Source organism: Pantherophis guttatus, chromosome 12 (genome assembly GCF_059756535.1).
Source record: "Pantherophis guttatus breed Tessera chromosome 12, ASM5975653v1, whole genome shotgun sequence".
Taxonomy (NCBI): domain Eukaryota; kingdom Metazoa; phylum Chordata; class Lepidosauria; order Squamata; family Colubridae; genus Pantherophis; species Pantherophis guttatus.
The window spans coordinates 2,348,562-2,367,527 of NC_142074.1; the positions used below are offsets into that span (position 1 = coordinate 2,348,562).

Genomic DNA, 18,966 nt, shown 5'->3' on the forward strand with positions numbered 1-18,966 from the left:
AAGCTGGGAGGCAAAGGCCACTTCTGACCTGCCAGGTGTGATTCTCTCCTCTCCTCATGGTGGGCTTCCATGGTCTGGTCCTGCCATCCAGACCACAGCTAAGTCCTCTGGTTCAAGCACCCTCTTCTGCTCACCTGATTTTGCCCATTGTATGCAAAGGCGTTTTTCCCACCTGCAGGTGACAATTGCTGGGAGAGAAATGAAGCCTAAGGAATCCCACGATCCCTTCCTTCATTTGTCCCCTACACAGAACCAGGATTGGCAATGAGGGCAGCACAATTTATTCTGACATCCTTTTTGACTGTCTGGCTGGGCCCTGAGAGCCTCTTAGGGCACAGCGAGGCTCTTAATGGGCAGTTGGAAGGTTGCTGCATTGTCCTTCCTTCAAACTTGCTCCTTATTTATTGGAGATTATTTCCAAACTTCAATGCAGTGAAACTCTGGAAGACATCCACATGAAAGTTGACATGGTTACAATCCTGTAAAAAGATTATTCCCTTCAGGGCAATCCTAGAAAGGGGTACCAAAAGTCAAGGGGGCAACTTGGATCACATAGTTGGAGTCATCATCTTCTCTTTTGGGATCTTTCCATGGATAACCCTGTGCCAAAAATGAAGTAGCTGGTAGCATTTTGAGGTTTCTACTTTATAGTACGCTCCCATAGAGAGGGGCTCCTCCGTGTGCCGTCGGCCAAACAATATTGACTGGCGGCCCCCAGGGGGAGAGCCTTCTCTATGGGGGCACCTACTATCTGGAACGAGCTTCCCCCGGAGATATGGAGGATCCTGGATCTGCGCACCTTCCGCCGCGCTCTAAAGACCTTTTTATTTCATCAAGCTGGCCTGACCTAAGTCTTTCCCCTTTTTAAATGGAAATTTTAAATTTGGTTTTAAATTATTGGGGTTTTAAATTTGTTCAGCCAAATTATTTAATTTGTTTTATTTTATTTTAAATTTTGTATTTATATGTTTTATTCTATGGCTGTTCACCGCCCTGAGTCCTTTGGGAGTAGGGCGGTATATAAATTCAATAAAATAAATAAATAAATAAATAGTTATGGACACTTTTTTTTTTTCAAATTAAGTCTTGAAGCAGCCCAAATCATATTCCTTTTGCTCTCAGATTGGAAACTTGAATCAGATTGGGTTCTCTTTGCATGCCAGAAGTGGCTTAGGTTAGCTTTATTGGGGGGGGGGGTTGCTGGTACTCTTGGAGGGTCTTCCGTGGCAGTGCCACCTCAAGCATCCCAATCATCAAGGTGTCGTCACAGTCCTTTATTCCACGCTTGGCTCTCTCTCTCTCTCTCTCTTTTTTTTAATTTGATTTATATGCCGCCCTTCTCCGGAGACTCAGGGCGGCTTACAATGCGTTAAGTTTGTCCCAGTTCTCAGACTCTGCTGCCCTCCTGTGCCGTTTAGTGGAAGCTTCACCTCACCTTGGACACAAAATCCCTCTTCTGCTCCCAGCTGGCTTGCCTTGCCAGGTAATATCCACTCAGTGAGGTTTCTTCATCAAAACTGGAAGAAAGAAGGCAGCTGAGGTGAAGGTGGAATTGCAGACTGACTGAGCGTATCCAGAGTAGCCAGTTTGCTTCTTCAAATGTAACCTTGGATTGTCACCAGGAGTCTCCGCAGACGTTGCTGGGAACAGATTGCAGAGTATTTGCTAGAAAAAGAGTATTTTTATGCTAATGGCTTTTATTTGGTTATTTATTAATCCAATGTATACATTGTTGGATTCTGAGAAATATACTGGTTTCTTTATTGTCTTACTGGGGTGATTTTTAGTGGGCTTTCTTCAGCCCAAATAAAGCTATTTTCTTCTGAAATCTCGCCTGCTCTTGTGGCCCCAGAAAGAGATTTCTTTTTCTTCCTTTGGCTCCATTTAGCACAGGACCATAAATTGAACTCTTCAGTCGGGCCTGTTAGGATATGTTTTGAGCCTAACAAGTTGTCCAGGCAATATATGTGTTCTGTGACTTTAATATGAATATGTATTGTGTGACTTTAAAGTTTTACTGCTGAGTCATGCTGTAATTAGATAATCACTGGTTGTGAATGTATTTAAGAGAGGTACTGTAAAGTATTCAGTTGATGATAAGCTACCATAGTGTGTGGAGTTGCTACCATTATGCTATCATCGTTGGATGGATCTGCTACCATCATGGTTTGTTACCAGAGTGAGTTTGTTATTCTAACCAACTACTGTTTGTGTGGTAAGAAGAGTTCTTGTATCACTGGACTGATTTAACTGGAAAAGACTTCGATTTGTTTAAAGACTATGAGATTGTTATTTCACTATAAAGTAAACTTTTGATAAACCAGTTTGCACATCTCTTATTCATTGCTCTCAGCAACGTTTCTCTGTGCTCTACATTCTGCTGGTTGGTAACACAACAACAATATCCTTAACAGGGCCTTCCAAACAATTGATCACCTGATTTGCATGGACTGCAGGGCCCTCAGAGTTCTGAGAACAATGTTGATCCTTTGAGGCATCTCTTTGACTTCAGACCGTTTCTAGCATCAAATTGCTTTTCCCTACTAAGGAGCAATGCAAAAACTCCATGACAATAAAACCACAAAATTAGAAGAGGGAGCAGCATTTAAGGTGTACTCAACTCCTCATGGAAAGATCTCAGTGGTCTTGATCAAACTCTACAGGATTGAGACGTGTAGGTGATTGATGGGAAGGACTGTTCCACTGGCAGATCTCCCTCCAAGGTCTCTTGAGAAGTGATGAACAGAGCCAAATGGGGGAAGCTACCCAAATTGGAAGACATGATAGCAATCTTCCAATATTTGAGGGCTATCACAGAGAAGAGGGAGTCAACCTAATTTCCAAAGCACCAGAGGGCAAGACAAGGAGCAATGGATGGAAACTAATCAAGGAGAGAAGCCACTTGGAATGAAGGAGAAATTTCCTGTCAGTGAGAACAATTGGTCAGTGGAGTGGCTTGCCTTCAGAGGCTGTGGGGGCTCCAACACTGGAGGTTTGTAAGAAGAGATTAGACAGCCATTTTGTCTGAAATGGAATAAGAGACCCGAACTCATTGGTAGCCTCACTGCAATGAACAAGGACATACATGCAGCTACTAAGATTGTTGGACAAACAGACACAATAACAGCCAGGGAAGTGATTGAAGCCTGGGAAATGGGCCCCTTGTCAGACAACAGGAGTGCTGATTTACCACCAGCTTATCAAGTACTTAGGAGGTGAGAGCTTGGTAGCAGAAACAAACAATTGCCAATGACCTAATAGCCAGCTATCATCACCCCAATCAACATCTAAAAAGCCACATACAACAGGCACTATAATAATACCACCAGCTGAACAGCCCAAAGCACACACTCGGCTAGAGAGAAGTTCCCTGAAGATGGGCTCCAGCATGAGTCTGAAAGCTCGGAAGACTAAACCTCTGGTCCTGGTAACCGACCCAGATTGGATCCTGCAACATATTCCTGGGATGTTTACCATGTGGGAGGTTCTGTTCCAGGGCCTGGAGGTCATGCAGGTTTGGATGGGGAAGAACTAACTGACTCAATCCTACCCTGACCAAGTACCTTCACCCAAATCTGGGGATATCCCAACTTTGACCGTGCAGCAGGATGCACTTTCCCATTCAAGGGTGGTGTGCAATTTGTGGGTTTTCCTGGACTTACAGCTCCTGCTTGGGCAGCAGATGGCCGCTGTGGCCAGGAAGACCTCTGTGTCTGGTACACCAGTTGCATCCTTTCCTAGGTCAGGGGCTCCTGATCACCTCATGGCTTCATTACTGCAGTGAGTTCTAGATGGGACTGCCTCACCTGACTCTGAGATCTTAGGCTGGTCCAGGACTGATTCGGAACAGAAGGATCTTGACAGACTTGAACATTGGGCGCTATCTAACAAAATGAAATTCAACAGTGAAAAAAGCGAAATGCACAGGTACCGTCTATGTGGTACCTTGCTCAATAGTAGTAACTGTGAGAGGGATCTTGGAGTCCTAGTGGACAACCATTTAGATAGGAGCCAGCCATGTGCAGCAGCTGCCAAAAAAGCCAACACATGGGCTGCATAAACAGAGGGATACAATCAAGATCATGTGAAGTGTTAATACCACTTTATAATGCCTTGGTAAGGCCACACTTGGAATACGGCATCCAGTTTTGGTCGCTACGATGTAAAAAAAGATGTGGAGACTCTAGAAAGAGTGCAGAGAAGAGCAACAAAGATGATTAGGGGACTGGAGGCTAAAACATATGAAGAACGGTTGCAGAAACTGGGTATGCCTAGTTCGATGAAAAGAAGGACTAGGGGAGACATGATAGCAGTCTTCCAATATCTCAGGGGCTGCCCCAAAGAAGAGGGAGTCAAGCTATTCTTCAAAGCACCTGAGGGTAGAACAAGAAGCAATGGGTGGAAACTAATCAAGGAGAGAAGCAACTTAGAACTAAGGAGAAATTTCCTGACAGTTAGAACAATTAATCAGTGGAACAATTTGCCTGCAGAAGTTGTAAATGCTCCAACACTGGAAATTTTTAAGAAGATGTTGGATAACCATTTGTCTGCAGTGGTGTAGGGTTTCCTGCCTGGGCAGGGGGTTGGACTAGAAGACCTCCAAGGTCCCTTCCAACTCTGTTATTCTATTTCTATTTCTATTGGTGCAAAGCCTTCACTACAAGCACCTTAAGAGGGACGCACCCTTCTCAGATGTAGTTGGTGGGAGAGCGGCTGGAGGCCCCAATAGGAAAAATGCTCCAGGATCAACCGTGTCAGGAGCAGGCAAACTACTGCTATTTTCAAAGACTTTTCTATTTCAAAAACCATTTGGAGAGATTCCTCATAAGAGTTGCATTATTCTGTCTGTCATCTTCATTACAGGATATAATTTGTTCTCAGGTCTAAAATTGTCCTCTGAAAGAGACGCGTTGTTTTCAAAAGGCTTGGTTGATTTGCCAGTCTGCCTCAGCAAATATAATAGGAGAAAACAGGTGCCATTTTTTTCACCCATTACCTAAATACATAGAAGATAGAATAACAAAGTTGGAAGGGGCATTGGAGATCTTCTAGTCCAATCCTCTGCTCAAGCAGGAGCCCCTACACAATTCCAGACAAGTATCCGTCCATTTTTTTCTTAAAAACCTCCAGCGATGGAGCACCCATAACTTCTGAAGGCAAGCTGTTCCACTGGCTCATTGCTCTCACTGTCAGGAAATTTTTCCTTAGTGCTAGGTTGCTTCTCTCCTTGATTAATTCTCATCCATTGCTTCTTGTCCTGCCTTCAGGTGCTTTGGAGAACAGGTTGTTGACCCCCTCTTCTCTATGACCCCCTTCTCAAATACTAGAAGACTGCTATTGTATCACCTTCTCTTCCTTAGACATACCCAGTTCCTGCAAACGTTCGTTGTAGTTTAGCCTCCAGTCCCCTTATAATCTTTTCTGCTCTTTTCTGCACTTTCCAGAACCTCAGCATCTTTTAAGCATCACAGTGAACAAAACTGGACGCAGTATCCCAAGTGTGATCTCACCAGTGTCATATAAAGCAGTACTATCATTTCTCGTGACCATGAAACTACCCTTCTGTTGGTGCAGCCCAGGACTGTATTGGCTTTTTTGGTAGCTGTAGCACATTTCTGGCTCTACCAAAGTATTGGCAAGGGTCTTGCCGGACCTGAACACTGGGCCCTATCCAACAAAATGCAATTCAATGGTAAATGGTAGGTTTTACACGGAGGCAAGAAAAACCAAATGCACAGGTACAGAATAGGTGGAGACTGGCTCAACAGCAACAACCGTGAGAGGGATCTAGGAGTCCTAGTGGACAATTACTTAAGTATGAGCCAGAAGTGTGCTGCGACTGCCAGAAAAGGAAAGGCAGTCCTAGGCTGCATCATCAGATAGTGTAAGACCTGCCCAAAAACAATAATTTAGGAAAGCAGGCTCTCGACTCCAATTGATTGAAGTAAAAAGAACTTTTACTAAAGCTGTTGGTTGCAGGAGGGTGAGGTGGGATCTGAAGTTTCTGCTCATCAATACAAAGAGCCAAACCCAATATTCCCCATCCCTCCGCCCCCACAATGTCTGCTCTGGTGCCACCCAATCCAGGATCACCACAATGTTGTGGCCAACTCTGAGTTGTTTAGGTTGCTGGAATTTCACACCCAAGGCAAGTGGCCTTGAAGATGCCCAGTGTAACTGGTACAAACAGCTCTGGTCTTATTCACGTCACCTCCCCCTCCCCAATTCCCACCATTAGATACACAGGTATGGATTGCCGCAAATGCCTCCCCCATCCCTCCACCTTTAATGGCAGCAAAGCACCAGGCCGACGATGGAGATCCTGACAGATAGTATCAAGATTACATGAAATGATAATGCCACTGCATTGGTGAGCCCACATAAGGAATACTTCATCCAGTCTCGGTCACCACGATACAAAAAAGATGTTGAGATTCTAGAAAGAGGACAGAGAAGAGCAAGAAAGATGATTACGGGACAGGGGGCTAAAACAATGAATGGTTGCTGGAACTAGGTATGTCTATAACAAAGAGTAGGATTAGGGGTGACATTATAGCAGTCTTCCAATATTTGAGGCCTATCATAGAGAAGAGAGGGTTAAAATATTCTTCAAAGCACCTCCGGGCACATCAAGAAATAATGGGTGGAAGTTTGTTAGAGATCTAACCTAGAATTAAGGAGAAATTTCCTGACACTGAGAACAATTAATCAATGGAAAGCCTTGCCTCCAGAAATTGTGGGGGCTCCATCGTTGGAGGTTTCAAGAAGAGATTAAACAGTCATTTGTCTGGAATGACTGGAATGAAGGACTAGAGTCTCCCACTTGAGGAGGAAGTTGGACAGGAAGACCTCCAAGGCTCTTTCAACTCTGTTATTCTGTAATTCTACAGTACTCAGCCATGATCATTTTGTTGCTCTATTTAGATAAGAAAATATCTCTGAAATGATGAGTCAATGGGGCACAGGTTGTCTGTTGTCCTATAAAGGTAAAAAAGGGATCCCTGTGAATTTTACTCCACCAGTCGTTGCCAACTCTAGGGGTGGTGCTTCTTTCCATTTCAAGGCCATTGAGCCAGCGCTGTCTGAAGGCATTTCTGTGGTCATGTGGCCAGCATGATGTCATGGAGCACTGTTAACTTCCCACTGAAGTGGTACCTATTTATCTACTGATGTTTGCATGTTTCAAATTGCTGGATGGGCAAGAGCTAAGGTGAGGATGGGAGCTCACCCCATCATGCATGGAGCTCAAGTCTCGAACCTGGGCTGCTGGCTTTCCATCCGACAAGCCCAGTGCCTTAACTGCTGATCTATCACACCACCCCTATTATCATATAAAAGATAAGCGCTATGTCAATCACCTCAAGACATTTGACTGATATATCAAGTTCAAATGTCCTTTCAAGGACATTTCTTTAGGCATCTGAGATCTCTGTACCATAACTTGAATAGACTCAACAGCATTTTGGCTCACACTTTGGTCAATTTTGTTGACTCTGCCGTCATGGCCTTCAGGAATCATTCAGAATTTGTCTTGATGAATTTAATAACAGTTAGCAAATTTTTGGTTTTCACAGTTCTGATGCTGAAGAACTCAACCCCAAATACAATTAAAATCCAAAGTGTCCCTCTATTGTCAGATGAAAAACAAAATCACAGGCGACTCACTTCAGGATTTGGTAGATGGTCTCTGAACCAATTGTTGGGAATTGTTAGTCTTTATTTGTCATACAAATAGAGGAGGAACCTCTCTCCAGTCAACCGTCTGCAGAATTGTACAAAACGTTCATTAAATATAAAACAGCTTTTACTGAGAGTACATCCATTTCACAGGCTCTCACACTCTTTATATATTAAATTAATATTTCAACTATACAATATTTACAGTTAGTTAGGAAAAAATATCATTTATGATGATTAAAAAATAATAGTCCCGTAAATAATTAACCATATAAACCACTCAAGTTCTTACCAGAAGGAAGCTGGCAAGAATCACTGAATCAGCTCTAAAACACCCAGCTACATTTCTAACAGGCTAATGTAGGTTTTCTTGCTTCCAGTTGGAAGGCTGTCTGATCAACTGGCTCCCTGGTTAAAGAACAAACTGACATTCTTACAGGCCAGTATTAACCAAGGTCAAACTGTACATTTGGAACAATTAGAGGATCAAAATGGCGATGGAGAATTCTGGATCTCAAATCAGTCCTCTACCTCAGGGGTCTCCAACCTTGGCAACTTTAAGACTTGTGGTCTTCAACTCCCAGTTCCTCAGCCAGTTTTGGGAATTGAAGCCCACAAGTCTTAAATTTGCCAAGGTTGGAGACCCCTGCTCTACATAACTCTGAGGACAGCCAGGAGATAGGAGATGCCAAGAGGAAGTTTCTGGCTTTCTGTGGCCTTTCTGGTATGGTGTGCTGAGTTTGGGAGATCTTAGGTGGCTTCTATCTTCTCATGTAGCGTTTAGAGGTCGAAGGCTCTTCCTTCCCCTTCCAGACCACCAATTAGCAGCTTCTGAGCATTTGGGGATTCATCCTCCTGAGCTTCATCAAGTTCTGAGGGTGACCTTGGATGTGGAGTGGATGGATGAAGAAGGGCAGGTTGTGCTCAGCGTTTTCTTCGACTGGTTTGTTTCTGAGAATTTGGAGCTGCCCAAGCTGCTATTTCACTCAGGTGACCAGAGGGGATCTACAGATGGATTGACTGGTGTGATCAGTGTTTTCTGCTGAATTATTTGCAGATTACTGTTAAAAGTAGTTTTTCCTCCCTTTATGTGTCCCCGTCCCCCGTTCCCCCCCCCCATGGGCCTTGGCAGCGTCTAAGAGGAAATACAGAAAAGGAGGTCCTGGCAGATCACAAGATTGGCTAAGTGGAGAAATGATATGGTGCCCTTGCTCAGGAGGATCCCCAAAACACAGAACACACCTTTTCCACACACGGCAGAATGCTCTCTGGCTACGGTAGTTCTCAGGCACTTCCTTCTTTGGAGGTCATTTCCAAAGCAATTGCTTTAATTCTTGGCTTGACTTGGCTTTCACTTCCTTCGTGGTCAAATTCTCCGAATGCAGGCATGTACTTGTGCTCCTACGCAGGGTGTAACAGCCATGCTGTGTCTGGGAAGTGGAGGGGCCAGCCTGAAGAAAGCTCTCCGTCTCTCTCCTGCCTCAGCAGCCCAGAGAATTCTGCGGTTCCAGTGCCATCCCTTTCCCTTTGTCCTACTTCCCACCATAAGGATGGAGGTCCTGAAACACTTGAGATGAACAAGATCGTAGACAGACAGGCTAATCTTCCCTAATCCTCCTCTTTGTCAACCCTAGCATTAAAGGCTGACTGTCGTCTCCCCAAAACAGTCAGCATCAAATGAAATGTGAGCTACAAAAGAGTAGAGGTTTCCCTCAATTCCCTGGGATGGTTTTAAGACCCAAAGATTTTGCACATCTTAACAACCTGCAACCCTTGATCCAGGTACCTGGACGGAACCTTAAATTATGCTGAAGGAAAAAAAAAGCAGGAAGTCTGGGAATTCCTAACTTTTTCTCCATTGTCTTGATTCTTATAATTACTGGGGGATTCTCATTAGCTGACAGATTAGACTCCTGGAAAAAAGAAGGTCCCCTCCACTTAAGCAAAAGAGGACAAAGGCCTGGAATAATTTCAATCCCTTTTGGCCTTAAACCGCTGAAGAGACGGAAGTCAGGATGAAAAGAGGATCAGAGCAGCAAAGAAGATGTCATGGGCACCATGCCCAAGATGCGACCTCCGGCTCTTTTTCGTACACGTGTTCTGATCTATTCCTCTTTCTCCGTCAAGTGCAGTATTAAAAACTTCTCACCCGCTGAAGTGCCTCTGACACACACAGCTCCCCTTTCCTTTCTCCAAGACCACTTCATGCTTAAACATGAGATCAGCCCGCCATCTTTGACTTCATTCCACCTCTGCTACTCTTCCCCTGGTTCTTACCAGGTATTGCACCACACAGGTACACATACCTGCTAAGGAAACAGTGATTGCAATTAAAAAGCTGCAAAGAGGTACAGGTAGTCCTCAACCTACAGTCACTAAGTGGACAGTTGTAACTTGAGGACTAACCTGTATTTTGTGCTGAGACGGGGCCTAATACTGATTCCCCAATTCCCAACCCTCTCAAAACAGATGAGGATATTTTTCAAAGGCTGCAGGAAAGTGGCTTGGATTTGGGATGGTAGCTCCTGACCCCAAAACACCGTACCTGCTACATCTGAGGACAGCCCTCAGCAAAGCAGACGAAGCCTTTAAAGCAGGGCTGTCAAACTCGATTTCATTCAAGGCTGCATCAGGGTTGTGTTTGACCTTGGGGGGGGCAGGGCAGGGAAGGCATGACCAGCTCAATGTCACTCGTGTCAGGGGCACCTGTGGTGGGCCGGACGGGGCCGGGGGGATCCTCCTGCAGCCCTCTGCCAGTGAAAGTGGAGCTTTGTTTTCGCTGGCAGAGGCACTGTGGGCAGGTCCTGCGCTATTTCCAGGGCGGCCCCGCTGGCGAGGTCTAAGCACCCCATGGGCCAGATCGGGCCTGTGGGCCTTTGCTTTGACACCCCTGCTTTAAAAGGTTTTCAAAGCTGGCTTTCCCTGACTTAGGTGGATTGAGAGACTCCCCAGAAGATCATGAGAAGTTTTGCAGGATCAGTCCAGATTATCGAACATCTTGTCCTCACGATAACCAGAGGCAAACTGAGAACCCCAAAGCAGGCAGGAGCTCAGGAGCTTCTTCACAATTGTGTCTTTTTGTAAACGGTGTTGAAAGAATCCTTCTAACCCTGGAGATAATTTATGGAGAAGCAACCCCTAGCACAAAGCTTAACCTCTGGATCATGTTGCTGAATCATAACACAGGAACATGCTTGTTAGGAAGACTTGGATCTCATGTTCCTTGAAACAAAGAAGCAAAGGGAAAATTAAAGGGTGGAGGGTGCACTCCATGAAACAAAGGATCAGTTCCAACATTCTGCTCCAACAGCATTCCAACTTGAAGTCTACCCATCTGGTGGCATCCTTCAGATCTTGGTTTCTGGTCCACACTGATTGAACACTGGGAAAGAATCACGAATCCTGACCAGCTCCATAGCACAGAGATGACCAAAGACCTTGTTGTACCAGTCTGGAGACCTCCCTCTAGTAATGTAAAAAGCAGGGAATTAGCAACAGAATAATGGAAAGGATCTTGGAGATCTTCTAGTCCAGCTCCCTGATCAAGCAGGAGACACTATACCAGTGTTTCTCAACCTTGGAAGCTTGAAGATGGGTGGACTTCAACTCCCAGAATCCCCCAGCCAGAGTTGAAATCCACCCATCTTCAAGCTCCCAAGGTTGAGAAACACTGCACTATACATTTTGAGACAAATGGCTGTCCAATCTCTTCTTAAAAGCCTCCAGGGATGGAGTAGCCACCATTTCTGAAGGCAAGCCATTCCACCAATTAATTTTTCTAACTGTCAGGAAATGTCTCCTTATTTCGAGGTTGCTTCTCTCCTTGATTAATTTCCTTCCATTGCTTCTTGTCCTGCGTTCTGGTGCCTCGGAGAATAGCTTGACCCCCTCCTCTCTGTGGCAATACCTTAGATATTGGAACACTGCTATCCTGTCTCCCCTAGTCCTTCTTTTCACTAGAATAAACTCCTGCAGCCATTCTTCGTGTTTTAGCCTCTAGCCCTCTGATCGTCTTTGTTGCTTTTCTCTGCACCCTTTCTAGAGTCTCAACACTCAAGCCAAGAGCTCTCTTTGAGCACTCCATGGCTTAGGACCTGGTTATCTAAGGGACCACCTGCTACCACCAATAGCCTCCCACCGGCCAGTACGCTCCCATAGAGAGGGACTCCTCCGGGTGCCATCGGCCAAACAATGTCGACTGGTGGCCCCCAGGGGCAGAGCCTTCTCTGTGGGGGCACCTACGATCTGGAACGAGCTCCCCCCGGAGATACGGAGGATCCCGGATTTGCGCACCTTCCGTCGCGCACTTAAGACTTTTTTATTTCATCAAGCTGGCCTGGCCTAAATCTTCTCCCCTTTGTAAATATAAATTTTAATTTGTTTTTAAATTATGGGGTATTTTAAATTTGTTCAGCCAAATTATTTAATTCGTTTTTATTCTATTTTAAATTTTTGTATTTATGTGTTTTATCCTGTGGCTGTTCACCGCCCTGAGTCCTTCGGGAGTAGGGCGGTATAGAAATTTAAATAAATAATAAATAATAAAATAATAATAATAAATGGGATCCAGAACCCAAACAGACTCAATCATCTGGAACCTCAGAAGCAATCTGGGGCAGGGGGAGGTAGGAGGTTGGGTTTTATCCTTTACCACACAAGCAGAAACAAAATACTAAAAGAGGCAATCTAAGTTTACTACAATTAAATTAAGTTGCAAAATCCTGGCCTTGCTTTGAATAGGTTATCTTGGGGAAATATTTGTGCCCAGCAAGATTTCCCCATATTTCAAGATTGGACTGAAAAGCAACAGGTTTAGCTGAAGGTATTTTCTGTCTCTGTGGTGTAAACAATATTCCCTCATCTGTTGCTCTCAACCCTCAACTTCAATCATAGCTAGCCAGTGCAGGAATTACGGCATTGAAACCAGCACGTCTGGACAGCAGCAGCTTGTAGAAGTCCTGTTAGACCTACCATGATATTGTCACCCTTTGGACTGAGAAATTATCTTGGCTAAGCAAATTGGAACGGTCTTGGCTTTTTGTGTTGCTGAAAGCTAAACCCTTTTATGGGGGTAGAGGCCAAAGGGATGCCCATCTCCCTGCCATTAAATGTGGGAGAGCTGGCTTGAATTCTTACCGGAGATCAGTTTGACAGATGTGTGTCACTCTGGAGTGTCCCGTTCCACAAGGCTCCATCAGGTACTGGGAGGTGAGCACCGTGGCCCTGACTCCAGCTTCCAGTGGCAACTTCTGATGCTCCAAAGAGAAGGAGACCAGGAGGCAACTCCCACGAGGCAGGCCTGTCCGCCACGACCTAGAAAAGGAATCTTGGCTCAGGTATGACTAAAGGTGTCTGCTCCTTCCAGTCTCAAGAGGCTACCCAAGGAAGCAACTGATGGGAGAGCTGCTGGGATCCTCGGGGCAAGAACAGGCAGGCCCTGATGGCTTGCTTTTGGCCCAGAGGACAGACAGAATCCGAGAAAGGCTAGAAAAAGACCCGGAGTGATCTTCTGGGCCCTGGGAGGCCTCAATTTGTGGTTGGGGGGGGGCTGGGGGCTCGAGAAAACTGCCTCATTTTGCCCCATTTCTCTCTCCCCCAGCGTTCCCTCGTTAGAACTGGGCCCACCTGGACCAACTGTCAGCCTGTGGGACTCATTGGTGCTATGCTCTATTACTATTCTGAACCCCCCCTGACTCTGGAGAGGGCTATTTTCCACCTGAATGGGAGACTGGGGGTACATGGCTGCATCCCGTCGGCTGAGGGGGCCAGACATTGCCTGACCACCGTGAGAGGGTGGCCAGGTGTCAGAGCCCCTGGGGGCTAAACCGGGATGCTTTTTTACATATATGCACTTTACCAGCTTTCTACATATATGCACTTTACCAGCTTTCTACATATATGCACTTTACCAGCGAGGGGACTTTACCAGCGAGGGGACTTTACCATCGGTCTTTACCACTGGACAAAACGCTGTGAGAGGGCGATTTTTGGACCTGACCCCTGGACGCTGTCTATATGCATCGGCTCATTGCTGCCACCCCACCACAAGAGGGGGCTGTCCAGCTGACCTAACCACCGTGAGAGGGTGGTTGGATCTATTTCCCCCTTGGAACTGTGGTCGTCCTGGCTTTGGACTATGTCCTCTGTTGTGAGGGGACAGGGGACTTGGTCCTGCAAATATGTCTCTGAGATTTCTCCCATCTTTTCGTCTTCTCCTCGGTCCTGTATATACACCCTCAGGATATGGTCGTGTCACCCATTATGATTAATGTACTCAGCAGCGGAGCTTCTTGGTCTGCGAAACTCCCCCCTCTCGCAGGCTTGGCCCTCCATTCTATCGAGGGCCTACCTCGATGACGGGCTCTGGAGTCCCGAGAGGTGGCATGCTGCAAAGAGGGGGCTGCGGGGTTTTTTAAAATTGTCCTTGTTTAAACTTTTAAGGGGTTCTGGGAGGGGGGAGGGGGGTGGGATTGGAATTAGGGTTGTGGGTTTGGGGGATAACCCACTAGGGGGAGAATCGGGCTTGGCCAGGACGTTCGGCGGGGGTGGTGGGGGATCCGGAGGGGGTCGAGCTGGTCCAGACTGCGTTTCTACCATCGGTACTGTGTGTGGGAGAGGTAGATATGGCGGGAGCAGGGGGCCATATCATGTTAAGGGAGCACGCACCCGCTGTCTTCAAGCGGTAGAGTGCTCCAGCCCCCAAGGCTCCACCCGTTCTCCAGGTAGCTCAGAAAGAGGCGGTGGTAAGGCCTCTCCTCAAGAAGCCTTCCCTGGACCCGGCAGTATTGGCTAACTATCGTCCAGTCTCCAACCTTTGCTTCGTTGCGAAGGTTGTTGAGAGTGTGGTTGCGCGACAGCTACCCCAGTACCTGGATGAAGCGTCGTATCTAGATCCGTTCCAGTCGGGCTTCAGACCTGGGTACAGCACGGAAACGGCATTGGTCGCGTTGGTTGATGATCTCTGGAGGGCTCGGGACAGGGGTTGTTCCTCTGTCCTGGTCCTGTTAGACCTCTCAGCGGCTTTTGATACCATCGACCATGGTATCATGCTGCACCGGCTGGAAGGGTTGGGGGTGGGAGGCACCGTTTTACGGTGGTTCTCCTCCTTTCTCTCTGACCAGTCGCAGTCTGTGTTGACAGGGGGGCAGAGATCGACCCCGAGGCCCCTTATATGTGGGGTGCCGCAGGGATCGGTTCTCTTGCCCCTTCTGTTCAACATTTATGTAAAGCCGCTGGGCGAGATCATCTGTGGTTTCGGGGTGAAGTACCATCTGTACGCTGACGACACTCAGCTGTACATCTCCACCCCGGATCACCCCAACGATGCCCTTGAAGTGATGTCCCAGTGCCTGGAGGCCGTACGGATCTGGATGGGGAGAAACGGGCTCAGGCTCAACCCATCCAAGACCGAGTGGCTGTGGTTTCCGACGTCCCGATATAGTCAGCTGGCGCCATCGCTGGCTATTGGGGGCGAATCATTGGCCCCCACGGAAAGGGCTCGTAACTTGGGCGTCCTCCTGGATTCACGGCTGTCTTTAGAAGAGCACTTGACGGCCGTGACCGGGAGGATTTTTCATCAGGTTCGCCTGATTCGCCAGTTACGTCCCTTTCTAGATCGGGACTCGTTACGCACAGTCACTCATGCCCTCGTCACCTCTCGTCTGGACTATTGTAATGCTCTCTACATGGGGCTCCCCTTGAGGTGCACCCGGAGGCTCCAACTGGCGCAGAGTGCCGCCGCGCGGGTGGTTATGGGAGCAACATGGAGCTCCCATGTAACACCTCTCCTGCGCGAGCTGCACTGGCTCCCGGTGGTCTTCCGGGTGCGCTTCAAGGTTCTGGTTACCACCTTTAAAGCACTCCATGGCTTAGGACCTGGTTATCTACGGGACCGCCTACTACCACCAACAGCCTCCCACCGACCAGTACGCTCCCACAGAGAAGGGCTCCTCCAGGTGCCGTCGGCCAAACAATGTCGGCTGTCGGCCCCTAGGGGGAGAGCCTTCTCTGTGGGGGCACCGACGATCTGGAATGAGCTCCCCCCAGAGATACGGAGGATCCCGGATCTGCGCACCTTCCGCCGCGAGTTGAAGACGCTTTTATTTCATCAAGCGGGCCTCGCCTAAATTTTCTCCCTTTTAAATGAAAATTTAAAATTTTTAATTGTATTTTAAAATTATGGGTATTTTAAATTATGGGTATAAATTCAGCCAAATTTATTTTATTCGATTTTAAATTTTGTATATTTATGTGTTTTATTTCATGGCTGTACACCGCCCTGAGTCCTTCGGGAGTAGGGCGGTATAGAAATTCAATAAATAATAATAATTATTATTATTATTGCCAGCACTAAATTTGTTCAAAAGTCAAGTACAATGTTAGGAGGCTTTGCTCCAGTTTGGACATTAAAGAGTCACCTTTTCAACTAACACTGAAGCTCTGATTCTAACTTTCAACCAACCTAGGCTGAATATCAACCTGGCTATAGAGCCTGGTCACCACTTATCGCAAAAGCACTGAAAAACTAGGTGGCAATTCTGAATTGATAGGGAAAAAAGAAGGGCTTTGTGTCCAAAGAGAAACAGACTTAAATAGCAAATTTAAAAAAATTAGCAGGCAGATGGGAGCTGGCACACTATATGATGAGCCCAAACTATGTGGAGCTGCCAGAGAGAGAAGGAGTAGCCTAGGACTGCATCTCACAGCCACTTCTAATCACTGCAGCCCAAAATCGAGAGAAGTGGCATGAACCTGGAAACGTTGCATGAGGGAGCAAAGGAAGGCTGCAAGCTGAAGCCCAGGAACTCTCAGCTGCTTCCCAAAGGCAGAGGGCATCCTCAACTGCAGCTAAAAAGATCTAGGCAAAGGATTAGTGCGGAAAGCGATGGGATCAGAGAGCCGGAGATGGGACATGGTGTTTGTTTACGGAGATTTCCCCTCTAGAGTTCCTCACCTGAGGACCACAAAGTCCCGCCGTGGGTGTGGAGCCATGCTATCGGTCACATAATGGTAGACTTCGGTGTTCTTGTCCAGGGCCTCCACCACGTGGCCCTGCAGAAGGTCCTCATCCCAAAAGTGCCGCTCCCTGAGAATCCGCTTGAGCACCACGTGAGGTGGTGCAGCCACTTCGGTGGAGACCTTCCAGAGCCGCAGGGGATGCCCATCCTCCACCTGGATATCACAAAGACGTTGTTATTGCTTAGGGCCAGGTAGTGTCCAAGTGGCAGAGCCACAGTGAAGTTTCAATCACTTCTTGTGTGTTTTTATTGGTGTTTGGTCTTGGACAGGACAAAGCTGGGTACTTGCGGGACCGCCTACTACCACAAATAGCCTCCCACCGGCCGGTACGCTCTCATAGAGAGGGGCTCCTCCGGGTGCCGTCGGCCAAACAATGTCAACTGGCGGCCCCCAGGGGGAGAGCCTTCTCTGTGGGGGCACCTACGATCTGGAACGAGCTCCCCCCCGAGATACGGAGGATTCCAGATCTGCGCACCTTCCGCTGCGCTCTAAAGACCTTTTTATTTCACCAGGCGGGCCTGGCCTAACTTTCTCCCTCTTTTTAAACTATTTTAATATTTTAATATTTTAAATATTTTTAATCCTCAAACTTTAAATTTGTTTTACATTGATTGGGGTTTTAATCTGTCTGGGCCAAACTATTTAATTCGATTTTATTTCTGCTTTTTAAATTTTGTATGTATGTATTTTATTGTTGCTGTTCACCGCCCTGAGTCCTTCGGGAGTAGGGCGGTATACAAATCAAATAAAAGTAAAAGTAAAGTAAAAGTAAAGCTGGATTCAGCCTATGTGAATACTGAAGAGAATAAGCATGTGGCCCTGGGCCAGACTGTTTGATGGTGCCACCTTAGTTGCTCTCCTCTGAACTTTTTCCAAAGTCTCAACATCTTTTTTGTAGCATGGTGACCAAAATTGGTTGAAGTATTCCAGGTGTGGCCTTACTAGGGTTTTATAAAGCGGTAGTAACACTTCACGTGACCTTGATTCTATGCCTCTCTTGATACAATCCAGGATTGTATTAGTCTTTTTGGCTGCTGCTTCACATTGCTGGTTCATATTCAAGATGTTGGCAAAAGATCTGCCTTGGTATTAAAAATTACCAAAAGATGCATTTTTGCCTACCAACCAGGGGTGGGTTCTAAATTTTTTTACTATCGGTTCTGTGGGCGTGGCTTATTTTGTGGGCGTGGTTTGATGGTCATGTGACAATTCTTTAGGATTTAGCAGAGGTACTGGTCTACCAGGCTTTTAACTGCTTGCAGAGCTGTACCGGTCTACCCATTTATTTTTGCAGGCACCGGTCTACCCATTTATTTTTGCAGGCACCGTTCTACCCATTTGTTCTTGGAGGCACCGGTCTACCAGCACACTGCCTTTTAACACTGATCAGCTGTAGGGCGGTCCTTTGAAGCCCCATAGCAAGAGTTTAAACAGTTTTTTTCCTTCTAGCCAATCAGCTGGGACTCGGGAGGCAGCAATAGATTGGGGGTGGGGCCAAATAAAAGGTAAGAATAACGCGGGAGGGTGTGGGGGTGTGTGTGGGCGGGCCCAGCTCCCGAACAAAGAGAACCGGTTCGGTGACGTCATATTGTCACCGCTACCATCTCGGCCAAACCGGGCCGAACCGGGAGGAACCCACCACTGCTACCAACGAATGGTGAAACAACAGGAAAATCATCCTAAAACAGACACACAACTATCATGGATGGCTACCTAGAGAAACAGTCCAATGGTTGCCCAGGGGATACATCAATAACTCGGAAAGCGGCTGTAAGGCTTCCCTTGGCCCCCTCTTACCTTCTTGCACGAGAGCTCCGTGTTTTGGGGGCCAAGCGTGCCGATCCAGCCTTTGAAGTGTTCGGATGACTCCTTCAGCAGGCCTCGAATGCTGGCCTCCAAGACTGGGTGGGAATCCTGGATCTCTCCTTGCAGGTTTTGCTCCATCAGCTCAGGTAAGGAGAGCGGCTGAGCATCAGCCAAGAGGTAGGAGCTGCTGAGCTGCAGTATCATGTCTTGGGGGATCTGGAGAAAGGAAGAGGATCCTTTGAGTGAGTATACAAATGAGGACAAACATCTGCTTACATCAAACGGCAAAGCTCTCCCTGTCCAGACGGATTCTTCTGGTGCTCACTGTTTTTACTAGAGGGCGGGGATGTTTGATGCTGGGAGAAGTGGAATTAAAGAGAAGAGGACAATCACCAGCAAGAAGCAGGGATTCTGTTACATTGGCATTGGGGCACTATTGGAAGAATAGAATGAATGAGCTGGAAG

General features: G+C 46.9%; 1 protein-coding gene across 12 annotated transcripts in view; it reads right to left on the reverse strand.

Moving 5' to 3' along the window:
- Positions 1-18,966, reverse strand: part of STARD8 (StAR related lipid transfer domain containing 8) — a 120,423-nt gene that overhangs the window by 38,916 nt on the left and 62,541 nt on the right. For 7 of the 12 annotated variants that reach the window (XM_087877731.1, XM_087877733.1, XM_087877727.1 and 4 more), the window contains 3 exons: positions 18,493-18,717; positions 16,631-16,848; positions 12,814-12,990 (listed from right to left, as the gene is read on the reverse strand). In XM_087877731.1, the coding sequence (XP_087733857.1) occupies positions 12,814-12,990; positions 16,631-16,848; positions 18,493-18,717 (620 nt within the window). Of the gene's footprint in view, positions 1-10,874; positions 11,143-12,813; positions 12,991-16,630; positions 16,849-18,492; positions 18,718-18,966 lie in introns of those variants that run through there. The other 5 variants (XM_060692031.2, XM_034435136.3, XM_034435134.3 and 2 more) reach the window with 1 other exon arrangement.